The 19,792-nt window shown below is 41.8% G+C and overlaps 1 protein-coding gene across 4 annotated transcripts in view; it reads left to right on the top strand.

Annotated features, from left to right (window-relative positions):
* Positions 1-19,792, top strand: part of UVRAG (UV radiation resistance associated) — a 114,783-nt gene that overhangs the window by 38,622 nt on the left and 56,369 nt on the right. For all 4 annotated transcript variants that reach the window (XM_080339947.1, XM_080339948.1, XM_080339950.1 and 1 more), the window contains exons 7-12: positions 11,164-11,269; positions 13,541-13,667; positions 15,153-15,237; positions 15,691-15,778; positions 16,314-16,374; positions 19,328-19,493. In XM_080339947.1, coding sequence (XP_080196073.1) covers positions 11,164-11,269; positions 13,541-13,667; positions 15,153-15,237; positions 15,691-15,778; positions 16,314-16,374; positions 19,328-19,493 — 633 coding nt within the window. The remainder of the gene's footprint in view (positions 1-11,163; positions 11,270-13,540; positions 13,668-15,152; positions 15,238-15,690; positions 15,779-16,313; positions 16,375-19,327; positions 19,494-19,792) is intronic.

The following is a 19,792-nucleotide window of genomic DNA, read 5'->3' as shown; positions in this document are numbered from 1 at the left end:
CCAGCCATTTGTTTTAAACGGGCTAACTAACAAAAATTAACCACCCCAATTGGAAAGTTAAAATTGTGAGGTTTTTGTCCCTTGGCCATGTTGTCAGATTTCCTGAGAAGAGGTCACTTAAAGGCTTTCTAAATATTATGTAGCTGGTAGTAATAGGTTATACAGTAACACGTTTCACCTTTCACATAACACTCAGGATGGGCCAAATTCATCTGAGGTCATGTTCTGGACGTGTCTCCATAATCAAGCTCTCGGCACGTTTGCAGCACTAATGGGAATAGGTTTACATTTAGTATTCTCTTAGTTTTCTATCCTTTCTGTTCTTTAAACTTAAAAAAAAATAGACTCAGTATTAAGTGGTGTTGGGAAGGTTGGCTATGCTGGCAATCACCAAAGAAAGGGCTTAAAATCCTCTTGTGTTAACATTTTACTTCAGTTCCTAAATACAAAAAGTAATATCTTGTATTCTGCAGCAGCTTTTCGTGGAATTGCGACACTTGGAGCAATTGACCTGCTAATAGCTTTTGTGCCTCTAAGTATGTGAATGCCTGAAATCCTCCCAAATTCTGCCTGGAGACAAACATAAGAACTAATGAAACTTGCCCCTTGGAAGTTTTGCTCCCTATATTTTTCTCTCTGCAGTCAAAACCATTTTCTCTATGGTTTAATCATTCTTTTAGCAGATGGGATGGTGTGTTTGTGGTATTTAGCGGAAATTAAGAATGGTTTCGTTGTGTTTTTCTTTATTAATCTTAGTTTTTAACAACAACAAAGTCTGACGTTGGTACAATTTGAGTGCTGGACATGAGTAAAAGCCCAGCTCCAGGCAACTGCTGTAATATTACTAATATCTAATCTGGCTGAAGTTGATTTAAAATAATACTTCTAGATGTTAAAGGGTTTCCTCTGCTACTACCACATGTGCATCTGATCTAGTGGATTAAATCTTGAAAACCAGAGCAACTCCAGAGACCGCACAGGCTGTGCCTTCATTAAAAGCAACAGCTTCTCGCAGTTCTGGTGATAAGCAACTAAATCTGGCTGCGGTGCCCTGGACAAGCAAACACGACTTTTCAAACCAAGTTATAACAGTTAAGTGAGCAATTTCCCTGTGTTTAACATCCCAGCAATGTTGGCCCAGTTTTGTTGACTTTAAATGGTCCAAGATTTCCAGTGACAAGACACTGATTTGAGGAGGACTGGAGCTCAACTTCTGAACTAGGATCTAATTACTACTTTCTGTGTTTGGGGCTCAAAGAAACTTGTTGAATGTTTGGCATCGTGGCACATGACAAGCAGAAATATAAGTTACTAGAAATTATCTTGTATCCCAGTCTATCACCTTCAGATTTCATAATCTCCCGGAGGCCAGGGGTATCCTTCAAGTGACAGGCTTTGGTTCAGGATTTGCCATGTGTAGTATAACTGTTCATTTAAAGAACAGTGCATGTCTTATCACTGAAGAGATATTATTTAAGAAGAAAAATACAAGCAGTGTTTGCGATCTGAAGCTTTGAAATGTTGGTAAAATTGACTATCTGAAGTGACCAAGACTAAAACATGGGGACGTAATATAAAATCAGGTTTTGTTTAGCTCTGCCTATCTTGGGAAGGAAGCTTTCTAGCAGATGCATTGCTTGTGTGTTTAAATTCTTCTGTCTTTATTTGCAGTCTCACTGAACGAACAGAGCTTAGACAAGTTGATCTCTGAAACAAGAAATAGAGACAAAAGTTCACAGTCAACGGGAGCGGTTGTGGTGTTGAAAAACTCATTAGTAGCTCAAGGTATTAATAGTTTCTCTGGGACTACAGAGTCAGTGGAATTACACATGACAAGCGTAGTCTTGTCTTTGGGCAGCTATTTTTAACAGGTGGAAATTATGCTAAACTCAAAGCTGTTTTTCTTAAACTCTCTGAGTAGGGAGTGATGGAGTGAGCAAGGTCTTCATGGGCTCAGACTACTTTGTGCTAAGGTGTATCTCAGGTACATTCACAGCTAAGGAGAAGCACAAGATAAGTCAGTCCTGGAGAATGCCGGACTGTCCCGTCTTGACAGCCAGTAGCTGCATCAGGCTTTGCATTATATAGTTGCTATAAACAGCAATTGCAGACTTCAGGCTCCCAAACATTTGGTAGGGTAAAAAGGAAGAAAAGCAGGACGAAAACTTCCCGTCATCTTCTCTCTGTGCAGCATCTGATAACAGACCTAGAGCTGAGCCACACAAAGCTGTGATCCCCGAAGATCCTCTGTTTCCATCGTCATCTCCATGAGAAGGAACCCATTGGAGCTGTGCAATAGGTGGGATTCAGCCTTCAGCCTCTGCAGTTCTGGCTGTATGGAAACAGAGTTGCTCTTTGCCACCCTGTTCCTTTTAGGATGCTGGTAGACACATAGAGACATAAGGATGTTCATGCAGTAGGAGCAGTGCCACATCCTGAATGTAGGCTGTAGCATGGAGAGTGTTGGTCTCCTCTCTCTTCATGTCCAGAAGAGGCTACGAAGTTGGTGAAGGGTTTGGAGAGGAAGCCGTATGAGGAGTGGCTGAAGTTATTTGGTTTGTTCAGCCTGGAGAAGAAGAGACTGAGGGGAGAGCTTGTGGTGGCTACAGCTTCCTCACAAGGGGAGGAGGAGGAGCAGGCGCCGAACTCTTCTCTCTGATGACTGGTGACAGAACCCAAGGAAATGTCAGGAAGATGTGCCAGGTGGGGTTTAGGTTGGACATTAGGAAAAGGTTCTTCCCCCAGAGGGTGCTGGAACAGGCTCCCCAGGGAGGTGTCGCGGCCTCAACCTGAGGTTCAAGAAGAGACTGGACAACGTCCTCAGACACGTGATGTGAACTGTGGGGTTGTCCTGTGCAGGGACAGGAGTTGAACTCAGTGATCTTTGTGGGTTCCTTCCAACTCAGGAGGTTCTATGATTCTAAGTAACAATCAATAGGACTAGAGGAAACGGCCTCAAGTTGCGCCAGGGGAAGTTGAGGTTGGATCTTGGGAACAATTTGTTCCTGGAAAAGGCTGTTGGGCACTGGAACAGGCTGCCCAGGGCAATGGTGGAGTCACCATCCCTGGAGGGGTTGAACAGACGGAGATGAGATTCTCAGGGACATGGAGTAGTTCCAGGGCTGGGTTAATGGTTGGACTTGATGATCTTGAGGGTCTTTTCCTACCAAAATGATTCTATGAGAAGGTAGCATACGTGTGTCAGGAAAAGGCTGTCACCAATAATTTGGTGCTCTTGCAGTGCCTTGTTCTGGCTTTTCCTGTGAGTATCTCAGCAAGCAAGTTGCTGGCTCACATTGCAGACTTGCAAATTTCTGATGTTACTACTCCTGCCGCCATCGCCCTCACCCAGCAGATGTGCAAATACACCATCCCAATGTGGAATGGGTAGCAGGATTCCTCTTAGCCTGACTTGTGCTCTTAAATCAGTTCCTCTGCTAAAACTTCCATTTGCTAGTGATAAGTGTGGTTGTTCTCCTGTGATGGCCAGGCTTGATGTTTCGAACGAGGAAAGATTTCCACCTGGAAGACTTGGCTTTCCGTACCGCACAGGCAGCCAAGACAAGGCAGGCATCCCCTTGGCTGTGGACGTGAAAATCCAGGTGGCCTAAGGCCAGAATAAATAAATATGAACTGTAATCGGACCTCTCGAGTGCCTCTGTCTGCTTTAATAAGCAGTCCTGCAATGGATGAACAGTAAAACAGTAAAACAAGTGTGTCTCTTGGCCTGAAACCCACGTGGGTTGGAATTGTGGGGTGTTGTCTTCCTGGGAAGCAGCGACGGAGGTGGAAACTGGGATCTGAACTTTTTTGAGAGGTTTCTTCAGAGGATTTTGATCTATGGAATCAAACTTTCGGACTAATCTGTTCTCGAGCATTTTACTTGTGTTGTGGAAACTGAGGCTAATCCGTCAGCAGAAGAATCCATTTACAAACCTGACTTTTGCCCAGATCTGTTAGAAGAGAGCAGCGTGGGTCAGAGCAGATTGAAACAGTCCGTGAAGCATGAGAGAAGTGGATGTTTTTTGTGTGTTAATTTAAGTGGAGGGTTAGTAGTTTCCCTATGCTGCTGCTCTTATCATCAGCTTTCCTAATATGCCATGTGGAATAAAACATCCCTACTGCGGCAAGTTTTTAACGTAAGCACAATAGGCTTGTTCCTAGCTCTTAAATTCAATTTCAGAGCGCTGATTAGGAGAGAGATTACCCAGAGCTGTGCAGAACTTCAAAAATAGCTTTGTCCTGCTATATTTGTGACGGCATGTAAAAGACCATATCAATGAAGCCATGTCCAATTAGATCAGAAGTCATAATCCAGTCCTTCTCCATTTTCTGGCTTTATTAGAGTTGATGAAAAACAGAACGTACCACTTAAATGCTCTCAGGTATCTGTTAGAAAATTTAGTTAAGAAGAAGTACTTTATCACCAGTGGCATTGGGACTTTTCCTTATATTTTGTTACGACTTTGTCCTAGATGTGGCTGTAGGAGTGATGCTGTGAATGGATTAAATATCTTGCATTGAGGAAGAATGCTCAAATCTCTTTAATAACTAAAACCAAGGCAGGGTGGGGGATGTACCTATGACTGAGAATCTGCAGAAGACTCCTGGGAGCGTTGCCACCATCTCTTTGGTGGGAGATCTCGCTTCTCTACTTCAGCCACAGAATTATACTCTCTTGGAAGGAAACTTTGATTGGAGTCACCCGAGTGTCGACTGGTGTTTCTCCTGCAGTGGGTAAGGCCTGTGCTCAGTTATCACAAACACCTTATCAGTTGCATGGACTACAATGGGAAGAACACAATCGATTTGAGAGCAGTAGTTTCCCTTTTTTTGGTGGAGCCTGTAGCCCGTTCACTCCAAACTTACGCATCTTCCTTTTTCACTTGTGTGGAGAACTCCAATCTTAGTGTTGTTCACTGTCTCAGAGTGAGACTGGAACTTAGATTAAGATTTGTTGGCAAGCTAAATGTCAGCAAAGGCTGTTGTCACTGTCCTTCTCATAGGAGTCATCTCTACATATTTATGCCCTTCAAAAATTTGATTTGCGGGGGAATTTACATTTCTGCTATATACGATGTCTTGAATGTGATTATCCTGGAAACAAGATTTCTGTAATCACAAACTGATAAGCAGGAGTATGAAGAATGAAAAGAAACATCCTTTGTTATTTGCCACAAATACTTTATTCTTTCAATAAAAAATCAAGCCATAAATCCATCTCAATGCTGAAGTCAAATCCGTGAATTGCAATAAGAGGACTGGAGACATCTCGGGTTTTGTGACTTCATTTAGAGAGCAGTGTAGGGGAAAGGGACCTGGAGGTCCTGGGGACAGCAGGGTGAGCATGAGCCAGCACTGGGCCCTTGTGGCCAGGAAGGCCAATGGTACCTGGGGTGGGTTAGAAGGGGGTGGTCAGTAGGTCAGAGAGGTTCTCCTGCCCCTCTGCTCTGCCCTGGGGAGACCACACCTGGAATCTTGTGTCCAGTTGTGGCCCCTCAGTTCCAGCAGGACAGGGAACTGCTGGAGAGAGTCCAGTGCAGGGCAACAAAGATGCTGAAGGGAGTGGAGCATCTCCCTTATGAGGAAAGGAGCTGGGTCTCTTTAGCTTGGAGGAGACTGAGGGGTGAGTTTATTAATGTTTACAGAACTATAAAGGGTGAGTGTCAGGAGGATGGAGCCAGGCTCTTCTCAGTGACAACCAATGGTAGGACAAGGGACAATGGGTACAAACTGGAACACAAAAGGTTCCACTTAAATTTGAGAAGCAACTTGTTCCTGGTGAGGGTGTCAGAGCCTGGCCCAGGCTGCCCAGGGAGGTTGTGGAGTCTCCTTCTGTGCAGACATTCCAACCCGCCTGGACACCTTCCTGTGTAACCTCATCTGGGTGTTCCTGCTCCATGGGGGGATTGCACTGGATGAGCTTTCCAGGTCCCTTCCAATCCCTGACATTCTATGATTTTGTGATTCTGGAAAAAAATTGTGCTTCACATTAAGACTCTCCTCTCTTTTTCATGCCCTCTGTGCACTGAAGGTGATCTGTCTACTAGTGAACTCCTTTAAATGTTCCTCACACCGAAGACCAGCCTGATAGGTGTATATTTTTTTCTTCTCCATTTACAAATAGCTCAAAGCATCCAGTGCTGCAGTATCCACCTGGACCTGATTATTCGCAAACTTAATTAGAGTCTTACCCGTGTAAGTCAGTTCAAAACTGTTTGAAAGAAAGATGGAAAGTGTCTGTGCTTCAGCAGCACCGTCTTGTTTGAGTTTCTCACAGCACTGGCTCTTGTAGAGATTTAATGCCGTAAATGAACAAGTCAGACTTACATTTGATTCTCTCCTTACTCCCTACTGTCTTCTCTCACCCTACGTCTACTTTTGACAAATTGTAGGTGTAGGTTTCTGAGGAAATTGGGAAAGGGAGTATATGATTATAAATTAGAAAACATTTTCTTGTGGGAAAGCAGATGTAGCAAATGATGGTTTAAGGGGCTGTGTAAAAAATATGTTATAGCTGGCTGGCACTCTCTATAATCTAATTTCTGAACTGATATAGTAAAGTGTACATTCCATTTTTTTTTTTTGCATTTAATGGGAAAGTCTTGGATTTTTTTTTTCTTTAATAACAGATTTGGGTATTTTACTTCCAAGATCCTCCATCTCGCTTATTGCCAGAACTGTTCTGTTCTATTTTCTAAATCCCTGCTAGTAATTCTCAGTTTAAATTTAGTCTCATTGTAAACTAAGGTTGTTCTGGCAAATGAGACCATAGGCATTTATTTCTCTTGTGAGAAGTAGCTATATTATGTGACTGTAATTAATTGATGTATTTATGGCTTAAAATCTTCTACATGAAAAATCCAGATGTGTGCGATAGAAGCAAACAGATATTTGGAGTGTATGATACAACTACAGAATCATGTATCAGATGTCTAATAAAGCTGGGACTCTTTCATTAATGTAAATATAAGCATATGTTGGCTTAATAGGCACAACTGTCATGACACTCCAGCTTTCAGTGTTTTAAAGATTACAGTCAGGAGTGAACTTGCTGTATAAACTAGTAAATCACTAGACTGCTTCATGGCCAATGGGATATCTCAGTTGCAGGATACTGCAGTGTGTCCTAAAGGAAAGTGCTTTAACTGAATTGTTGAATACTGCCTCAAACCTACTGCGAGCTGAAAATGAGTGAACGTATCATTACAGCACATTCCCAAGCTGTAAAGTCAGGTTCTTTTGGGCCGCTGCGATGTGCAGTCTTGGGAAAGGCAGGAAAAGTGCTTGATCTTGCGACCAGGACAAGGATGTTGTTGCAGAGAAATCCTGTGATGATGAGGAAATCCAAAACTTGGTAACTTTAGTGGGTTTTGGGGGAGAAAAGGAAACAATTTTATTTCAGACTTGAAAAGCCTTGAAGAAATCTCCCCAAATAGTGGGTATTTAGAACTAGTATTGGTAATTTGTAAGTGCAGAGATGTTGCAGTTTTGCCTGTTGGTTCTTTGTAGATTGATTAGCAATGCAGCTTTGGTTGGTCATAGCTTATATGGCTCATGTTTTTGTATCCAAACCACCGTCTTTTTAAATTTCCAAAGGAAGAGAGAATGCTTCCTCTTAGTGTCCCCATGAAAAAGCAGGTGATATGAGAACGCGAGTAGAACAACAGCTTCGTGGATCTCCACCTCTAAACTCTTTTAGGGTGGTGAGGGATTTTAACGTCTCCTTTGCTTTCCAGTTCTTCCCCAGGCAGAAACACGCAGCTCACCTGATGTTGGACAATTGCACCGCAGCTCTCGGGGCCCCGAGCAACAGCAATAAATCTCTCGCATTTAACGTTTGTATTGCTCTGCTGCTGGCTGACAATGGCTGGGAGCTGCTGCAGAGACACCAGAGCAGCCTGCAGACGCGGGATGACGACACTGTTGGCTAAACCATCTCTTTAAAAAGGGTTTGATTTTCTACTGTAGCTGGCTTGGCTTTCCTGACTGCTGAAGGAAATTTGGTAGCAGGCCAGTGGCCTCTTCAAGCCCTGAATTAGCTCTTAGAGCGCTAATTTTAATAAGAAATAATGAAAGAAGTTCTTGAATAATCTGAGAAGAATCCTGCATTGGCTGGTCATGCATAGATTATGCCATCGGTTGGCTCATCGTTCTCAATTACTAACGAAGCTGGATTGTAGTTGGGCTAACTTTAGGCTGGAGCGTTGAATTTGCATTCAGACTAGGAGTGGAAACAATATGCAGTCAATTAGGGTTGAAGTTTCTCTCCATTCATTATATATAAATTTTCCTCTAGATTTATGGCCTCAACTTGCTGATCTCCATTCATTGGGACGATCATCATCGCCTCCACCAAAGTCTGATTTGTGCATGCAGAAACGATGGGCAGAATTTCCATGCTCATGTTCTTATGGCTTAGTTTGCATTCCCATTGTTGGATGACCAAAGATTTCCATGTGGGTGCAAGTGGGGGCTTATTTTTGGCTGGAGAAAGATGTCTTTTGATAGCTGCTGCTTTTGTGACATGAGGCCCCTAACATTTTAATCTTGGAAAGCTCAACTTTGGTTGCGGTCATGATCTTACTGTTACCATTTTAAAGTTCTTGGAACAACGGTGAACATACTGGGGTTGTAAGAAAGAAAACTTGTTGATACTGGTTGGCTCCATGTTAATGGCACTTTTTGACACCAAGGCAGCCAAGTTTAACCATAGTGGGGTTTTTTTTATATTGCAAGAAATGACTGGATGATGTTTGGCTTAAAAAGAAAACCTTTTCTTATTAAAAACATGGTTGGTTACTGAATTATTCTATATGGCAGTCTTTATAGGTTAGGAATATACCTTCAGTTTGGTGAATCTCTGTCTAAAGAAGCATTCTAAGGTATTTTACAGAAGTCAGTCAATGTCTGTTCCTTATAATTGGGCGTGGGCAGAAGAACTTGAAGCTATTACAAGATTTGCAGGTTGTTAGCTGAGTATTGATCAAATCACTGCGAGGAACTTACATAGCAAATAACCATTCTAACAATTTATCAGTTTCATAAACACTCTTTCAATAAGCAAAGCACTTTCAGCAGTCAGATTTTGCCTCCTACATGGTGTGACGTGAAGACTTGTAGAACTTCTTTCTTAATCCCCCAACAGACTAAATCAAGAATGTTCTTCCAGTATAAAATTACATGAAGAGGAGAGAAGAGGGAAATGGCACTTAGTTATTACTCTTTACCTATAAGTTTTAGCTTTGGGCAAGACCTTTCTTGTGTCTGGAAAGAAAATGTTCCAGACTTTTGGAAAGGGACAGGCTGGAAACTGTTGAAGTCGGAAACTGAGCCCCTGCAGAGCTCTGAATGAGGTTTGGGATGGTCAGCAAACCTTGGCTTTGACCTGCGGAACCAGATACTACGGAGCCAACAGCCTCAAGATATATTTGGAAAGGTGGGAGGTGTAAGTAGTGATTCCCACAAGGAAATAAGTGTTTCCAGGAGGTCTCGGTGCTCCATTAGGGACATGAAACTGAGCCCTTGGGTGAGACCAGTTGCTCTCAGCACCCTTTAGCAGCCCTGTGCTGCTTGACGTGGCATTAAATAGGGTACAGCTACCCCTAAAAAGCTCGTGGGCTGTGTGTGCTATGAGAAGCTCTAAAGAAACCAAATGGAATCAGTATCATACAAACCAAAAATGTATTAGCGTGTCGTTTAGGAGAAGCAGTGGGGCGAAGGAGCTAAAGGTGTCTTTAAATGCAGTCACTTAAAATGTATAGAACGTGAAAGTCCTAAATCATAGTGACCTTGTTTAATATTATTAGCGCTGCTTGTTCATGTATAATCTCCTCTCCTTGTATTTGTTTGTGGAGTCTAGGTGATTTAGGTGCCATTCTTATGCTGAATAAACTGAACTATCATGGATGCTGTTGGGATGAGATGGTGCGAGGAGGATTAATGCTTTGGTGTTACTCATACCCAAAGTATGTATGTAGCCTGGTTGTCTTGGTCTAGCTGCCTGCAGCCCATTAAAAACATGCAGGCCATTAAAAAGTATTAGCCAAAAACCTTTAAATAGCAATGCCTCAGTTGCGTAGAAATCTGGAAGAGATTAGAGAATGTAAAAGGAAGGAGCTGAGCCGCCTCCTCTATGTGCTCCAGTGCTTTGGTCCTTGGCTCGCAGCAAACTCATAGCCTTCCTTTATTAAAATTAAAAATCTCTGCCTCTTTTATAGGAATGCTTAATTTTGGCCTCTTGGTTATGTTTAACTGGCAAAACACTCTTTTTTAAACTTTTTATTTTAATATGGTAGATTATCTGTGTTCTGACTAGAGCTTAGTTAAGTGCTTATCCCAGGAGCACGGCTGTCTGAAGAATATCCTCGCTAAAGGAGAAACCCTTCATAGCCAACCTGTGAATGGGAAAAGTCAGCCTGGGTTTGCATGACTTAAATACACGGTCTGTCTTCAGGCCAACTCTCATTTGATTTAATCAAGACGTTAATTTCCACTGCATCTTAATTCTTTCGAAGAAAAACATCACGTTTCTCTTAGACCTGGCTTTGCCGTTGCTTTCTGCTGCACGTTATTTCCTCAGTAAACATGCCAAATAATCAGGTTTCCCTCTTCACCCTGAAGCCAGGACTAATGATCAGAAAAATATCATCAGCAACTTTTCACACTTCTGATAGAGTCGAGAAACTCATATTGTTGTTACAGAAGGGCCCGTAGCATATTTGGAGATAGTTAAGGGTGGTTTGTGCTTTTGGCCGGGGTAGCTGTGTGCTAGCTAAAGGATACTTGGATTTTTGTGTGTTCACAAAGCTCATAGTAACTGTTGTGTGTGTATCTGTCTTTACGTTGTGTTATAACTTAATTGTTCCATGAGATCCCTATTACTACCTGTTCTCTCACCTACAGCTTTGCCTTATCGCCATCTATTGAATTTAACAAATAAAAAGGACATTTGGCACTTGATCGGATTGAGAGAATCCCCATTTGCTTTGGATACTCATTTATAAACTATGCAAGTTATGATTCTTCTAATTTTTTATTTCAAAATAGAAGCTGACAGTCTGAACTCATATTACTGCTGCTGCTTTTGAGACGGCTGGTACATTCATCATTAGGAGGAGATGTGTGGGGAACATTTACTACAATTGTAACTTCTCCTTACAGGCTTCACAGAGCCCAGTGTGCAATTAAACAGACTCAGGTAACTGTTCAGAAGATAGGAAGGGAGATTGAAGAAAAGCTGAGATGTACATCTACAAGCAACGAACTGGTACGTTCTGATTATTTAAAACTGTATCCTGCAGGCTTGCTGAAGCACCTGGCTGGTGTGTGTTGGCCATACGCTTGTTTTTTTAACACTTCATCTTTATTTAAATCTGTCAGTCAAATGGGAACTCATCTGAGAAGTGTCACGTAATAGGTTTTATATTTGTGCGTGTTACTCGGATTGATAGATTGCGTATCCTGTTTTTACCTTTATTTTGTATAATTGCTTTTGTACTATAAAAGCATAAACATTGCCCAGTGCATGAAAGAGTTTAACAGGAAAACCAAACTGTTAATGATTTAGATAAATCTTGGCAGGAACCTGTGATGGATTTAGAGTGAGGTGAGTCTACTGCCTATATTTTCTTGCACCCTGCTCCCTTTGGGTGAATAGAATTCATGCGAAAGCTGTCGCTCAATTGACACATTCATTTTAAGCAGGAATTGTATTAGATCTTGCAATAGCTTTTGACAGTTTCTTTTGCCTGTTCTCTTCCCCTTTCCAAAAAAGCGTATTGACATTAACTCCTAATTTCTACCCAGAAAGGCTGAGCTCTCTCCAAAGCACTGAGTTCACATTAGAAAGTGGCTCGTGGTGATTTTATTACGTTGGTACTCACTGGCACGTACCTGGTGCCTTGTGCAGGAAAAAGCAAACCTGTGAAGTTACTTTGTTGTTGTAAAGTAGATTCTGGGTTGAGAGTTTCCGAAAGTGTCAAACCGGTTTAAGAGTTTGATAAAATGGGAGTTCGTTTTCCTGCTTTCATTACAGGGTTGTGTTGTCGATAAAGAAGCAAAGTCAACTCCATTGATAGGAGTCGACCCCAATCTCCTGGGAGTGACCCCAGCCCAAAGCTTCTTTGCCTTCTGCTGGTATCTTGTCTGTTGAAAGGTTTTTAACCACATTTTTTCAGTAATGGATATCCTTGTCCCTCCATGCAAAGGCTTTTTCTTTATAGATATATATGAGCAAAACTACATGAAGGACACCAAACACCAAAACGACAGTGATTATGCATGCGATGCAACTTCTTAGAAACCTTGATCTATAGCAAAAGGAAATCATTCCCTATTTTTCTTTTCCTTTGTTCAATAGTGCAAACTCTTGTTGGGTTTCCATTCCTGTTTATAATTGTGTGAACTATAGTTTCATTCCTTAACATTGAGTCACGTTTCCTGCTGCAGTCATGAAGCAGCAGACTGAGCATACACGTGTAACTGAAACAAATACGGAGTGGAAGGAAAAGTTCAGCAAAAACTGGCTTTATTTTTTTCAGGCAGCAGTGTTGAAGTAACATTATCTCCATTAACTGCTTGGAGAAGTGAAAGCTTGGCAGAGTTACACGAAGCGACAGCGTCTGGTGGTATTTACACAAGACTTGCTCACAGTGTAGATGACTTCAGCTTCAGGCTTTGAACTCTGTCTGATTGGGCTGAAGAGATGTAAATTCTTTTTCTCATTTTGAATCTGTATTCAGATATTTTCAATAAGGATCTATTAAACGTGGTAGATCTTCCTTCTTTGAAACAAATTAACAAAAACCAATTCTAATAGGAATTTCTGCTTCACTATGCACATCGCAGCATAATGTTGTAGTGGAGACATTGCATCAAAGAAGAAAAACCCAGACAGATTCTTTTTAAACACAGGAATAGATTTAGAGTAGGGACAGGACAAATCCTAAAACTTTTAAAGAAGGGATCCTTCCAATATAACTGGGTGTAATGACACAATCTGCTCCCCGCTACGTGTTCTTTCCTTTTTGTATCCCTTCTTTTTCTCATCACCCTGAAGCTGGGAATCGGATCTAATAGCACAGCTCAGACATTTCCAACAACATTTCCAGCTTCCTGCCTCAATTTGGTACACACTCCTCATTGCTCATCCTCACTCCTGCTGCCAAACTCTTTGCCAGTGGACAAATGCTCGTCATGCTACAAGCGCTCTCCCATTAGTATCCGTGTAGTTGTCCCACGGAAGCTTCTTCCCACCTCTCCTTCCTCTATTAATTCCTGCCCTGGCCCAGCTTGTGTCGCTGAGCGTAGGACAGGAGATACATCAGCACTATGGGACACCGCTGAGCTTCTGTCCTTCCAAAGCAGCAAAATAATTAGGGTTTTTGGTGATTTATTGTCTGTGGTAATCCATGAGCTCAGCCTTTAGTCTGGGATACGCTAGTCTGATTTTTCCCACCGCTTCTATCATCCCTTTTATACAACTGTGTGCATAAAACCATGTATATATTTATACATGAAACCATTTTTCTTCCTATAGAAAAAGGAGAGTGAATGTTTACAGCTGAAGATCCTGGTGCTACGTAATGAACTGGAGAGGCAGAAGAAGGCCCTTGGTCAAGAAGTAGCCTTGTTGCATAAGGAAAAAAATGCTTTGCATGACAGAGGTAAGTGTAGAAGAGTAGTAGCCGAGCTTATGGTCATGGTGACCAAAATGAACATGCTGTTGTTGTTTTGTTCTTGTGTCTTTATCTGAAATTTGCAACCAGATATGATGTCTTCACTGTCTGCATTATGCTGAATTCTAGTCAGCAGTTTCTGGCATCCTGTCTCTAGATAACTTCTTAACACGACACCGTTCTAAAGCGACCTTAAATCTGTGCTAAATTAAAATTGGATGAGAAAATCAGAAAAACTGTATCGTAATGCAGTAAACAGTGGCTTGATGCAGGCATATTTTAATGTCACGAGGGATGTTATTGTACCTGTGATTGGGATCCCATTTTAAGTGTTAGAAGACAAAAATCTCTCTTAATAGCTAATTATGTAAGTGAAGGGTGAAGTGATCAGTCTTCTCGGTATTTTGTTTTACTGGGAAAGTGTTCACAGAATCACAGAATTGACTGGGTTGGAAAAGACCTCAGAGATCATCCAGTCCAACCCTTGGTCCAACTGCAGCCCATTGACTAGATCATGGCATTAAGTGCCATGTCCAATCTCAGCTTAAAAACCTCCAGGGCCAGTGAGTCCAGCACCTCCCTGGGCAGCCATTCCAATGCCTGACCACTCTCTCTGCACAGAATTGCTTTCTAATCTCCAGCCTCAATTTCCCCTGGCAGAGTTGAAGCCCATGGCCCCTTGTCCTATTGCTGATGCCTGGAGAAGAGACCAATCCCCACCTGGCTAGAACTGCCCTTCAGGTAGTTCTAGAGAGTGCTGAGCTCCCCTCTAAGCCTCCTCTTCTCCAGACTAAACAAGCCCAGCTCCCTCAGCCTCTCCCCATAGGGCTTGTGCTCAAGTCCCTTCCCCAGTCTTGTTGCTCTTCTCTGGACCCGCTCCAGCACTTCAATCACTTTCCTGAGCTGAGGGGCCCAGAACTGAACACAATACTCCAGGTGTGGCCTCCCCAATGCAGAGCACAGGGGAAGGATCACTGCCCTTGTCCTGCTGACCACGCTAGTTTGGACACACTCTTGTTTTGTTCTTTAGTAAAATACTGTATCGTGGTCTCTTTGGAGCTCACCAGTGACCAAGCTACAAGGATCTTTGATGTTGTTGTGGGACTTTTGAATCTAGTTGAGTCTAAAATAGTCACTACTAAAAATTAAGGTTTTTGCCATTTAATTCTAGCTGTGCAAGCACTGAGGTGACTTAACTGAATTACTATGTTATTGAGAACATGACAGGGACAGAGGTTTAAGGAAAACAAGGTTTTGTTGGTTGTGTTTGGCTGGTGAATGGTTTATGGTCCATGAAGACTTGTGCTCCTCCTGCACTGTCGTTCCCCACTTTGGCAATAAAAATGGCAAACAAGCATCTAAGAGAAAATGAAGGATTATTGCCAACATTTTTGCCAGTACCTACTGTTGAAACTTAAGATAACTAAGAAAATGCTTGATACTAATTTTTTTCTGATTCCTCATGTCATTTAGAAAATGCATTTGGGAGTGAATACCAGAAGCTTCAAGAGCATAACGAATCACTGCATGAATTAAGAAAGGAATGCACTGCTAAGAGGTAAAAAGAGTTATATTTTTTCTGCAACTGGAAAGGGAATACAAGCATGAGAGTAGGACATTTGAGGTGGGGCTCAGGGCACCAAATTGTTCCAAATGTCACCCCAAAACTTCTGTTAAGACATCTCTGCTACACTTTGTAGATGTCTGAAGTAATAATTTACAGGGGTATGTCTAGAAGAGAGGAGGAGAGATGCATTTGTAGAGTATGATTGGGCTTTCAGGTCTGTTTTAGTGTAATATTTAATTGTCATAGTGAAAATGTGCCTATCGTATGAGTTACAGGGGAAAATGGAAAGTTAGCTTTATCTTCTGTAGTTATCTTTGTGGAGTCACCCATTTTTTTTATGGGAGAGGAGGTGGTACTTAGGAAGATGCTTCCAGATACGATAGCTTGATGTCTTTACTTAAAGCTTTTAAGAAACTAATGATTTTGGGATCTCTTTCCCCAAAGAGAACTGTTTTTGAAGACAAATGCCCAGCAGACCATTCGATGCAAGCAATTGCTGTCGGAGCTATCCTATATCTACCCTATCGATCTGGTATGTTTGCAACATTCTAAAAATCTGCTTGATGGGAAATGAACTTCCTACTTATTACGCTTCAAACAAACATCATGTTTTATTTATGATGAAACTTGCTTTACTTTCATGCTGTTTTGTCAGCTTTTTCTTGGATTTGATCCTTAGATTTCAAACCTCATGGGGCGAGGACTTAGGCCAGCATCTCTCAGTCTCCACTATAAAAGTAGCTGTAATTTAATGGATGCTTTCCATTTTGTTATATAAAGTAACCTTGACAGTAGACTAGCTGAACTTTAACAAAGTGCACATAAACCAATGTCGAAATATCAAGCTCCAAAACCTTTTATATAATCAATTGATTAAGATGACATTCTTCCTTCTTTAAAAAAGTTGTATTGATTTCCAAATTACATGAAATGTGAACTTAAACGCCATGTCAAAGTTGCTCTGGATGTCATTGAATGCTTCGTTGTGATCAGATTTTGTGTGGCTTTCTGTTTTCTGGCTATTATTGTTCCATTCTCACTTTCCATTGTTGATTTTAAACTTGCAGAATGATCAAAAGGATTACTTTGTTTGTGGAGTCAAGCTTCCTAATTCTGAAGACTTTCAAGGTAGCTGGATATTCTTAATTTAGTTGTTACAGTTGACACTGCCTCTAAACTTCATACAATTAAGTAAACTTGATAGCAATGGCTTAGGATCCAAATTTCTGTCTGGAAAGGTCTAGACTAGAAGAAAAGGAGTCACATGGAGAAGGTGAAGGGTAATGGGTGCAAGTTACTCTTGGGGAGGTTCTGACTGAACACAAAAGGGAGATTTTTCACTATGAGAACAATCAACCATTGGAATAATGTCCCCAGGGAAGTGGTGGATTCCCCAACATTGGACACTTTTAAGATGTCTAGACTGTGCTTTTTGCCAAGAAAGTTTGGACCAGATGATCCTTGAGGTCCCTTCCAACCTGGTATCTATGATTTTATGAAAATGATGCGTTATTTATTCCTGCTTAGTTAGTACAAAGGAAGTTACTGTTGATTCTTAGAAAACTACCTCTGTATTCTAAGACTCAATACTGTAATACTGAAGGAGGTGACCCAGAGAGGCTGTGGAGTCTCCATCCTTGGGGATGCTCAGAACCCAACTGGACACACTTTGGGTCAATCTGCTGCTGTTGATCCAGCTCTGAGCAGTGGGCTGGGACTACACAATTCCAAAGATGCTTTAGAAATCCTGGCAAATACTTGTCTATGACCTAAAATTCCATTCCTTGCAGTCAATAAATCGTGATGGGGCAACGTGCACGAATCCCCATTCAGTTTGCTGTAGCTGCTTTTGAACTCGCCAAATAAATGTCTTGCATAAATAAGGTTTTAAAGCTTCCTGACAGTATAGAGTGTTTTACAAGTCAGCTCCTACTTTGACTGTCTACAGTCATCCTGTTACAGAAGCAGATATATAATATACCTGTCTGTATAACAGTTGTATGGGTAACTGCATACATTAATCTACGGGTCTTCATTAAAATCCTATTGAGAATTGCTCACTCCTTGTTCACTCCGCAAGGGCAAAAGCCTCAATCAGTTGTCTTAATTCTTTAAAGCCATCCCATAGGTATTAATATGTGCTAATAACATGTATATTGGGTGCTAGAATAATGGTGGGATGATCCTTATAATTAATTTGTCATTATGGCAAAAATCAGTCTGTTGCTTTGTTTTCCTGGTTGCACTAAATGGGGTAATGAGCTCAGTTTGGTAATTCTTGAGAAATCAATCATGTGCATGTCTTGGTCCATTTTCAGTTTACTCGTATTAGTTCCTTACAAAAAAAGATACTAATTCTTTATCAAAGTCTCTAGAAATACTGTATTAGGAGGAAGAAGTACAAGCATTCAACTTAGTGAAACATGCAGTTTGAAAACCAAATGTCTGCCTTGTATCCTAATTCAAACCCTTAGTAGATTCAAGTATGTTTTAAAAAAATCAACAATCTGAAGCATCAAAAAGGTTTTACGCCCTGAAAAGCCAGTTTTGCTGCAAGTGTTGGACACTTCTGTACAAAACCCTTTTTGAAAGGGGTGTAACTTTAAAATCCATGTATCATGTCTTGTTTTATAGAGCTCAGCATGATTTCATAGCTGTGACTGAGCATCATTATAGGATTTCTGGGTTTAGTTGGTCTCCTGGGACTCCCTTGTGCCTCAGAAGAGATGGTTCTGTCATCTTGTTTTTATTGGTGTGTTTGCTTACAAAGAAGAAAAATGAAGCAAAATAAAAAGGAAAAAGCCCTTACATGGCTAAATGATGTAATTTCAATCACAAGACCTCTGTGTATTCCTGGCAGGTGAAGCTTTAAGGTTGAAACCTTAAATATCAAATTCAAAATGATACTTTAAAACAGTGGGTTAATTTAAGTTCTTCCAGTTGTTGGCAGAGAACAGAGTTCATACCCTGGGGTCAGTGTCTCTCCAACTGATCTCACTCATGAATAAAAGTTAGGGAGGAATGCAGCTTTTCCCTGACCCCACTCAGAAATGCAGAAAGTTTTAAGGCTTTAATTTTGTCTTGGGAATTTTGTTTCGCTTTTCCCATCTCTTTACCCTTCCCCCACCCAGCCAAATCTTGGGAAGAGTAACTTTTAGCTTAGAAAGTGTAAAATTGGAAGGAGAATGAGCTGTCACCCATTTCACTGTACACAGAATCACAGAATCCCAGAATGTCAGGGGTTGGAAGGGACCTGGAAAGCTCATCCAGTGCAATCCCCCCATGGAGCAGGAACACCCAGATGAGGTTACACAGGAAGGTGTCCAGGCGGGTTGGAATGTCTGCAGAGAAGGAGACTCCACAACCTCCCTGGGCAGCCTGGGCCAGGCTCTGCCACCCTTACTGAGAAGAAGTTTCTTCTCCAGTTTAAGTGGAACCTCTTGTGTTCCAGTTTGAACCCATTACCCCTTGTCCTATCATTGGTTGTCACTGAGAAGAGCCTGGCTCCATCCTCCTGACACTTATCCTTTCCATATTGGTCACCATGAATGAGGTCACCCCTTAGTCTCCTCTTGTCCAGCTCCAGAGCCCCAGCTCCCTCAGCCTCTCCTCACACGGGAGATGCTCCACTCCCTTCAGCATCTTGGTGGCTGCGCTGGACTCTCTCCAGCAGTTCCATGTCCTGCTGGAACTGAGGGGCCACAACTGGACACAAGATTCCAGGTGTGGTCTCCCCAGGGCAGAGCAGAGGGGCAGGAGAACCTCTCTGACCTACTGACCACCCCCTTCTAACCCACCCCAGGTACCATTGGCTTCCTGGCCACAAGGGCCCCAGTGCTGGCTCATGGTCCTCCTGCTGTCCCCAAGACCCCCAGGTCCCTTTCCCCTACACTGCTCTCCAACAGCTCGTTCCCCAACTTACACTGGAATGAATAATTGTGAAGCAGCCTAAAGTTGTTTCAGACTTAACCTCTGATAGCTTCATTAATTATATCATTCTATAAGCAATAAAGATAAACTTGTGCTGAGCCTGCAGTGAGATCTAATTGATTCAATAATGAAACATTTTTGTTATTGACAGCAAAAGATGATGGAAGCATCGCCGTTGCCCTGGGCTACACCGCTCACTTGGTTTCCATGATCTCCTACTTCTTACAAGTGCCACTCAGGTATCCGATAATTCACAAGGGCTCCCGCTCTACGATCAAAGACAATATCAACGACAAACTGACGGAGAAAGAGCGAGAGTAAGTATGTTGGAAATATGCTTATGTACTTTCTTCAAAACAAGTCAATGGAAAAACAAAAACAAAAAACCAACAGCAAAACCCAGACCAAAAAAAAACAAACCCTAAAAAACAACAACCCCTCCCCAAAAAACAAACACAAAACTAAAATGAAACAAAACCCACAGACAAACCAGCCCTTGGACAGTTTTGAGTAGTCTGAAGTGACACTGAGTTTAAAGTTATTTTCTGCTGCTTTCCAGTAGCTGTGGGACAGTCGTTGGAGTTTCTCATGTTGGAAATCTGTGCTCTTACATAGA

This window comes from Nesoenas mayeri (genome assembly GCF_963082525.1).
Source record: "Nesoenas mayeri genome assembly, chromosome: 1".
NCBI classification, from domain to species: domain Eukaryota; kingdom Metazoa; phylum Chordata; class Aves; order Columbiformes; family Columbidae; genus Nesoenas; species Nesoenas mayeri.
This window is presented reverse-complemented; position numbering and strand designations above follow the sequence as displayed.